Below are 9572 nucleotides of genomic sequence, written 5' to 3' on the forward strand. Positions count from 1 at the left end.
CTCCCTGCCCCCTAAGGCCAGCAGAGGCACAGAGCCTAGGGCACCCCGACAAGGACAGGACGTGAAACAGCGTCTGACTCCTCAACAGGAGGGAGTGACCAGGGTGAGAACGGCTCGGAGCAAAGATGCAGGGTGGACTGTGATGGGCAACATGCGCACTCCACCTCCCAGGGATGAGGCCGCCGGAGGGCCCCCTCCTCGCCTGAGGGCCAGCCCCAAGCTACCCAGGAGGCTCCTATGCTGCACTGCCAGAGCAGGCCACTCTGGGGGGATTCCTGGGCAGCGCGCGCCCTCTTCAGGAAGACAGGGGAGCTGCAGGGTGGAGGCCAGGACTTTCCTGGGAGGACATCCAGGCACTGCTGGGTTTTCTTTTCCATCATCTCCAGCTCTGCTGTGGTTGTTAGGGTTGCCCATTTTAAGGATGACAGAAATGTTGCGTGTCTTGCCCAAGGTCGCAAAGCCAGCCAGTATTGGACCTTGGTCCCTCCTCCCAGGGTCTTTGTCTCAGCCCCCAGAATGCCCCATGTCCCCCAGCTCCGTGGAATCTGGGACAGACCAAGCTCTAAGTCAGTTGGAGGAGGCAGGCAAAGGGTATTTAATGGGCTTTCGAGGGATCCAGGCACTCCCACCAGCGGAGTAGGCAGGGACAGGGCACGGAGAGCCTCCACGCGGGATAGAGGAGTGAGGTTCAGGTGTCGAGGCTCCTGGCATCTCCAGGGGCAAAATGGCGAGAGCAGACCAAGGCTGATTTGCGGCCTCATGCAGCAGGGGCAGCACTGGGCCAGCCGGCGTGGACCTAAATGCAGAGTGGACGATGCGGGCTGTCCCCAAGGGCCCACCCTGTAGCGCATGGCCCACCAGCTGGGGAGGAAGACTCTGTCCAAGATGCCACCCCCCACACACAGAGCATGGGTGTGGGCTGCCACCACAGAATGCCACTGCAGGGGCCCTTGGGCGCGGGCTTGGGAATTACCTACCCCCACTTCATTCCTGATGGTCCACTTCCACACGGTTCATACACTCAGCTCCAGATTAAAAGTTGCCTTGAAAGAAAGGAATCAGTCCCCCCAAATGAGAAACCACTGGACCACCTTCAGTCCTAATCTGGACACTGAGGCCCAGAAAGGGGAAGTGACTGGGCCAAGGCCAACCAGCAAGGTTGTGGTGTGGTCTTTTCCCTTTGTGTCTCCAGGATCCGCCCGATGATTCTGGAGGCCTGTGACTCTACTTCCAGCGCTCCTGGGGACTACAAGCCCCCTCCCTCGAGCTCTCAGTGCTCCAGCTTCAGGGCCACTGTACCATGCGGGAGCTTCCCCCCACATCCGCACAATCTGGAGATGCCCATTCCCAACACCACAGGCACAGGCAGCTGCACTTGTACATGCACACACACACACACGCACACACGCGCACACAAACAAACCGACACCTCACCTCCTGGAGATCTGCAGGATCTCGACTCCCTGGGGGAGCCCGTCCCGGTGTGTAGAGACCGCAAGTTTGGACGTGGGGGCGAGCACCTGGCCCGGGGACAGCTGGAGGACTGGGCCCAGAGGGGCCTCTCGAGCAGTGCAGGGTCTGCATGGGCACCCAGTCAGGCCCCACCGCGCTCTGTAGCCCAACGGCTTCGGCCATGTACCTGGGGAGCACAAGCCAGATGGAAGGGGTCGCAACCCTCCAGGCCTGGTCCCCCTCAGCTTGGGGAGCACAAAGCACCAGCTCGTCCGTGCAGGGAGCTGGGGCCCGTCGCATCCAGGCTGCCGGGCCCTCTGCCCCATTTCTCGGATGAGAATCCCAGCTTCACCCCACCAGCCTCAGGGTCACCATTTGGGACTCTGCTGTGCCAACTCACTTGGGTCCTCGTGGCGCAAAAATTGTGAAACACCAGTTTCTAGCACAGCCAAGGTCGAAAGGGTTGTTTAGATGCAGGTATTGGTACTGGAGGGGGCAAGGGGAGGAAGAAGAGCTCAGATCCAGCAGGACTGGGACGGCCACCACCACTCCCCACCCTGAGCCCGTCAGCTCAGCCCAGGGCTGCAGCAAGACCCCAAGGGACAGAAGCCGCGAGTGTCAGCCAAGGCCTCCCCCAACCCACCTCCGAGTAGCTCTCTGCAGGCCACCCCTGGCGCTGCACCCCGTCTCCTGCCGTCTCAGGGATCCTCCCCTCACCCGGCACCCCCTTGGCAGCCTCCTCCCCTCTCTGCCTCCTTTGGCCACACACATCCTCCTGCCGCCTCTTTCCAAACACACTATCACATCGACCGTTTGCTACGAAACTGCGCCAAAGACACGTCCACCCGCCGATGCCCCTTCTCTGCTGTCCCAGCTCTCAGTTTTTCTACACTTGTGCCTTCACTGAATTTCACTCTCTGGAAGGGCAGTTGGTTGGGGCCCAATCATACTTCCCTAACCACACTCACATGGCCCTGGACATCTGGGCTCCACGTCCTGAGCACCTAGTGCAGGAAAGGTGAGGCCCAAAGGTCAAGTCCTTGCCTGGACACTGCTGACCAGGCTCTGCTCCTCCCTGCCCTCCACCCATCGGCCTAGCTCCGACCTCCTCCGCAGGGCAGGCCCAGTCTCACCCCGAATACAAGAGCCCCGGCTACAAAATGTCTGTCATGACCAAAAGTGGCCAGGAGCACCTCTGCTCACCGCCAGCTCGCCTTGAGCCCTGCCCCTGTCACAAAGACGTTGATCTTCACAACTATTCTCCTCCAAAAGGAGCCAGGACTCCATGCAGGACAGCTGAGCCCTGGGGCAGGAAAAGTCAAGAGGGCTCCAGAAGTTCCCATGGTTGCCATATAGCAACACTAAGCACTGTGAGAGTTTGAGTCCTGCCTTCTTGAAGGTGATGAAAGCATTTAAGGGACACTAAATGGTGAACAGAGTTAGGGGAAATTTACTATCAGAATTTCAAATGTAGAGCAATCCATTTTGATGTCTGAGATGTATATGCAGCAGAGGAGAACGTTGCTTGCTCGGTGCTTAAAGGAGTGATAACTGTTGGATGGATTCACGAGGACTGACTAAGAGCTAGCGGACCTGCCCCTTCCCACAGGGGACCAATCAGCCGTGAATGGAACCCACAGCTCCGAGCTCCCACACTGTCCTCTCTCACTGGCTCCAGCCCTGTGTCTCCTGCCCCAACTGTGAGTCTCAAATGTCCTCACGGTCCGCAGGACCAAAACCAAGGTGGGCATCTCGTTGCCCCATCTCCTGCCACCTCCCTGCGGCCTCTGCTCTGGCGCCTTCTTCCCCAGGGCTTAGCGCTCCAGGATTCTCTCTCTCTCTCCCCTTCCATCCCAGAGCCTTATGCACTCCTTTGTCTGCAGTTTCACTCGTTAGCTTACAAATATTTGGGGCCTCAACAACCTTCCAGACATCAGTGGGGACTGAGGACACCCCACAAACAATAGAGCCAACTGTGACCTGCAGGGAGAGGAGGGCAGCTGGGGAGGGAGAGCAGCAGAGAGAGGGGATGAGAGCGAAGAGCAGGCAAACCAGGCCAAGACTCCAGGGTGCAGGCAGAGGAGCAGCAGCCAGGAAAGCAGGGGGAGCCGGGCCTGAGGGGCCGGGGACGGCCACGGCAGGCGCCCTCAGCCTCAGGTGGGGCTGAGTGCAGCCCGGAAACTTCCATCTGAGGACCGCACACTAGATTTGGCCACCTGGAGGGCGCAGAATCAGCGTGACAGTGAGGACAGAGGCTGAAGTGGGCTGAGGAAGGTGCAGAATGGCACTCATGAGCACAGACAACCCTCTCAGGAACTACGGCTGTGCTGAGGGGAGAGTAGGACATGTGGAGCGGAGGACGGTGATGTGATTGGAGGTTTGCTTTGTTTTGAAGATGAGAGAGACGTGAACATGCGTAAACGATGATGGGAAGGAACAGTAACAATAACGACGACGTATAGGACACTTACTTATATCAGCCGCTGTGCTACGTGTCTTACCCAAAGTAACCCACGCGACCTCCTTTTACAGATGGGGAAACTGAGGCACCAGGTGAATAAGTCACATGCCCAAACTCTCCCTGCTGCTATGCTGTGCAGCCGTGATTTCAATTTACGTGGACTGGCTCCAGAGCCCTTGCTATATCAACCACTAAGCAAGCGGCCCAGCAGAAGTGGTGGTCAGGGGAGGCAGGTGGGAAGGAAATGAAGTGGAGGTGTGTGAGGAACACCTGAGTGGGTTCTGCAGGTGATGGGGAAGAGTGCCTGGTGAATGTCAAAGAGAAGACCACATTTCCGTTTCTCAAGGCTGGAGAGCCTGGATGGGAGACCCCCATTCTGAAGCAGTGGAGGGAGGGCAGGCCTATGGCCTGACCGAGGACTGAAGAAGCACAGGATGTGCGAAGGGACAGTGCTGCCCAAGAGAGGCTGAAATGATGGACTGAATCTGGAGAGGGAAGACAGGCAGACCACAGGGGGCTGGTGAGTAAGGGCTGAGCAGAGGAGGCACAGGTGAGCTGGCAAACAAATATGGGTGGATGGAGGGGATGGAGTGGTGACTGGAAGGATGAGAGGTGGTGGGCAGAGAGGATTCCTCCATCCTTTCAGCTGTCTCAATGTCACCAGGCCCCCCCCTCACCAACGTGGCCCACTACAGTCTTTCTAAAACCGCATGGAGTCAGGCCATAGTCCTGCCGCAGGAAACCCACGGCAAGGATGTTCACTTTGACCCCTCCAACTCAACACCGGACCAGCGGTCCAAGACATTGTAGTCAGAAAAGGAAAAAATAAAGACATGCTTATCGGAAAGGAAGAAATGAAACTCCTCTAACCCACAGATCACATGTTTTTCTATGTGGGATCAACAAAAAAGCTTTGAGAGCTCATAAGAGACTCTAGCAAAACTGCAAGATCCCAGTCCGATAGAGAAAATTCCATTGTGGTTTCTTATAATAATAAACAAATGGAAAAGAAATTTGAAAAACTTTAGAGTAACACAAAAACCCGTGAAGTACTCAGAAAAAACCCAACACAATGTATGCAAGATCTATACTAAAAACTGCAGAAACGCTCATGAAAGAAATCAGGGATGACCTAAATACATGGAGAGGAATCCCGCGTTCATGGATTCAAAACACAATGTTGTGAAATGGTTCAATTTCCAAATTGCTCTATGGGTTCCACGCAATCCAAATGAAAACCTCAGCAAACATTTTTATAGAAATTCACAAGTGGATTCTAAAAATTATAAAGACAATCAAAGATACTAGGACAGCCAAAGGCACTTTGAAAAAGAAGGAAAAAGTTGGAGGCCTCATATTGAGTGATTTCGAGACTTAATAGAAAGTTACTAATGAAGCCAGTGTGGCATCGGCCAAAGAAGAGAGGGTTCAGAAAGACACCCAAACCTATACAGTCAATTGGTTTTTGACAAATGTGCAAAGGCAACTCCATGGGAAAAGGATGGTCTTTTCAAGAAACGGTGGTGGCACAACCCATACGCAAAAAAAATAAATCTCAACTCATATCTTGCATCAGATACAAAATTTAAGCTGAAATGATTCAGAGGCCTATCAGAAAATCTACAACTAGAAAACTTCTTGAAGAAAACATATGAGAATATCTTGGGGATGTCTGCTTAGGCAACGATTGTTTCATTACAACACCAAAGACACAATCCTTAAAAGAAAAGCTGATATGACACTTCACCAAGTCGAAAACTTCTGATCTTTGAAAGACGCTGTAAAGAAAATGACATGACAAGCCACAGTCTGCGAAAAAATATTTGCAAAACACATATCTGAGTCCAGGATACAGACAGAACTCTTAAAACTCAATAAGAAGAAAACAACACAATTTTTCTGAATGGGCAAAAGATTGGAACAGACACAAATCACAGATAGACGGTCGGCAAACGAGAACATGAGAAGATGCTCAGCATCATCAGTCATTAGGAACACGCAGACACAACCACAACGAGATACCACCACACATTCGTTAGATGAAAGTAAGGAAACAAAACACAGAAGACCTGACGACGCCAAACGACAGTGAAAATGGAGAAACGCCTGGAATTCTCATACGTTGCTTGTGGGAATGCCAAATGGTACAGGCATTTTGGAAGACAATTGGGCAGTGGCTTACAAAGGGAAACATTCCGGTACCATACAACCCAGCAAGGCCGCCTTTAAGGATTTATCAACAAAGAAGTGGAAACATGTCCAGGGGCCTGGACACGAATGTTTAGAACCACATTTCATGATCACCAGAAACTGGAAACCACCAAAATAGCCTTCAACTGGCAAATGGATCAACAAGGCATGCATAGGTATATCCATAGGATGGAATAGTACACAGCAAGAAAAGGAAGAACCTCCTCATATAGGCAACACCACGGATGAATCTTGAATAAATTTTGCTACGTGAAACACAGCAGACTCAAAAGTCTGTGAATTCCATTTACAGGAGGTTCGGGAAAGAGAAACACTATGGGGATAGTACAACTCAGTGGATGCCAGGGGCAGCAGGTATGGGGACATATTGACTGCAAAAGACCGTCAGAGAATTTGGGGGCTGACGGAACTGTTCTGAATTTGAATTATGGTCGTGGTTACAGGACTATCTGTGCTTGCCCACACTCATAGAATCGGGTGCTTAAAAAAGGTGAATTTTACCGTATGTCGAAAAAAAAAAGGAGTCCTGCCGTGGCTCCCAGGTTCCTGGTCCCAAGACTCAATTTCTCCACCTGACGTTCCGAGCCTTTTCCGTCCGGCCAGTGCCAAGGAGGCCACTTCATTTCCCATCCACTTTCTGCTCCATTTACAACTGTCTCGTCACCATCTCGTCAACAGTCCGCACACTTTCGGGCATCCCTGCCTTTTGGCAAGCTGTGCCCCTCACCTGCAATGCCCTCCCCTCTGCCCTCGCCCACCCAAACCCTCTCCACCGCGGTCCTCTCTGAACTCTCCGTTCCCTCTCTGAGTCTGTGCTGCACAGAGCGGTCAGGCCCCTCTCTCAGTGTTCACCAGCCTCTGGCGGGAGTTATTCTGACTTCAGGCTCCTCATCACCACCAGCACAGGACGGAGCCTTACTCACCACTGCGCACAGCGCTCAAAATACTGCATGCGCGACCTGGCACACAGGAGGCCCTGGACACAGGGCACCCAGTCGGGAGAGTGACACTGAGCCCCAGTGGAGGCACCACAGGAGCTGAATCAGGGTCTGAAGGGCTAAGGAGGCAGCTTCGAGGGAGGGCAGGCCATGAGGACCAGGGCGGTGGAGGAAGAGTGGAAGGTGCGGAGGTCCGGGAGGGACAAGGGGACCGCCCACAGCGCGGTGTCCTGGCTCCCCCGGGCCCACATACCTTGCCCTCGTGGGAGCGCTCAGCCTTGCTAACCGACCAGGCCTTGATGAGCAGCAGCACGAAGAGAGGCACCAGGAAGCCGGCGGCGGGTACAGCCACCACGATGCTGCGCTGGAGCTAAGGAGCCGCGCCTTGAACCCTGCCCCCTGCTCCCGCACCTGGGCTCTCCCAGCCCTCCTCCTCACTCCCAAAGTGGGCCCCCAAAGTGGGCCCCCAGCCTGGTGGATACGTGATGATCTTGTCCAGACCGTAGGGCAGGTGGGTCGTGCGCACCAGGACCATCACACAGGCGACCAGCACGGCGAGAGTGTATAGACACAGGGACAGGACCAGCAGCAGGTAAAGCCGGTAATTGCGGTGCCCGACACAGTTATTCACCCACCTGCTGTGGTGGTCAAAGTCCTGGGCGAGAGTGAGAGGGGGCGCCCTCCAGATCCTGACCGTGGCCCAGCCTCCAACGCCCCTAAACCTGAGGCACAATGTCGCTAGCGCTGGCGTTTCTGTGGTGAGAGCACTTTCGGGCTCTGTGGCTCAAGGTCACTTGACACGAGGCCTCTAGAGACAAGGCGCGCCTAGCCTTCTGTGGGACACTTCCTGCTGTACCCTCACCAGGACCTCTGTTTTGACATCCACTGAATAAGAGTAAGAATGACACAGCCCCCCGCACCCCCCAGCCTCCCTGGGTTGTAAGCAGGAGAGAAGACAGCACATTTGTAAACCTTGGCAGGCTAGACACAGGAGAGACAAGCTCTCAGAATCCAGAAGATTGTCGGGCCTGGAGCCCCAGAAGAGGACAGGCGGATCTCCCCAGGCCAGATCTGCAGCCGGCCATAGGCCCCCTGGGCATCTAGTGTCAGTGAGGCCTGGGGTAGGACACGGGTGCCTTTCCTCCCCCTGGCCTGACAGGGCAAGCATAGATGTGGATGCACCTGTGCCTGTCAGCACCTGGGTGGGCAAGGGCCAGCCTCCCAGGACAGCAGCAGGCACAGACGCAGTGACCTGCATGAGTGACCAAGAGTGCCTGGGAGTTACTGCCACCCTTGGCCTTTTGTAGTCCTGGTAGTGTTTTCACACCTGCCACGGGCACCCGGAGTCAATGGGCCTCTTGGCCCAAGCCGAGTTCAGGGCAGGGCTGGGAGGGGCAGGGGGGCAGATGAGAGGGGTGCTCACCTCCACACAAATGTTGCACCGGGGGCAGTGGTGGGTCCGGGGCGGGCGGTGGAAGCGGCACTTTGGGCACCACTGCAGGTGGAAGGCCATGTGGTTCACCCACACCACAGGCATCATCATGGGGTCCAGTTCGTTGGAGCCTGGCATGGGAAGAGGATTGGGCAGCAGCAGGAGCCCTTCCATCACTCTGCTGCTGGCAGGGGTGGGGGCAGCCCCGCAGCATCACACGGCTCCAGGAAGGGTGGGGAGGAGCTGGGCATGGGAATCACCGGTCCCCACTCGGCTGGCTGACCGAACTGGGAGACGCTGGCAGCCCAAGGGAAGGTAATTTGCAGCCAGAGGAGCTCTGTTAGGACGCAGGCCTTCGCAACTGGGACTGATGCTTTCAGGAGTGTGTGCAGTGGGAAGGAAGAAGAGAACTGAGTGGTTGTCAATACCGGGCTTCTCTCCCTGGTCTGCCCCGCCCTCCCCTCCAGGGTAACTGGAAACCTCCAGAATTCTCTTTCCCACATCTTGGCGGATTGGGTCAGGAAGCAAAGAAGCAGGGCCCAAGCAGGTGAGGAGGGGGGAGAAGGGGTCTTGAGGCCCGGGAGGGGAGTGGGGAGCACGTTAGGAATCATCCGTGCAGGCAGGAGCCTTTCGGCTGCTACCTCCTTCTCCCAGGGGCCGAGAACTCACCTTGATGTAGGATGCCAGGGTCTGACCCATTGAGGGCGATGAGACTGCAGAAGCTGAGTACGAAGAGGGGGCCCGTGACAGGATAGACCCACTCGCCGTTCTGGAGCAGCCATCTGCAACTGAGACCAGAGCAGGACTCAGCCCTGATCTGCGGGAGGCCCTGAGCTCCCCCCAGGACTCAGTCCACCTGGTCAGGACTCACAGACCTTCAAGCCTGCCATCAATATCCAGGCTAGTGACAGATCCATAGAAGCTCCACCAGATGTCACCCAACACGACCCACCACCACCAGCTCCCAGGGGCACCAAGCACTCTATGCCTTGGTGCCTTTGCGCGTTCGTGCCCTCTCTGCCTACAATAGCCTCCCTTCCATGGCCCCTCTTCTGCACTTCCCCTGCTCCATGTTATC

At 55.5% G+C, this 9572-nt stretch overlaps 1 protein-coding gene across 1 annotated transcript; it reads right to left on the reverse strand.

Moving 5' to 3' along the window:
- Positions 1–571: 571 nt before the first annotated feature.
- LOC103549734 (palmitoyltransferase ZDHHC19-like) lies at positions 572–9311 on the reverse strand (the record flags this gene model as incomplete). Its single annotated transcript, XM_070608174.1, has 9 exons — positions 572–796; positions 978–1043; positions 1435–1639; positions 1853–1938; positions 2421–2456; positions 7316–7421; positions 7545–7717; positions 8486–8625; positions 9164–9311. Coding segments are annotated over 8 exons (924 nt in total), but the record flags the coding sequence as incomplete, so codon positions are not given.
- Between the last annotated feature and the right edge of the window lie 261 nt (positions 9312–9572).

Source organism: Equus przewalskii, unplaced genomic scaffold, assembly GCF_037783145.1.
Source record: "Equus przewalskii isolate Varuska unplaced genomic scaffold, EquPr2 ChrUn-3, whole genome shotgun sequence".
NCBI classification, from domain to species: Eukaryota; Metazoa; Chordata; class Mammalia; order Perissodactyla; family Equidae; genus Equus; species Equus przewalskii.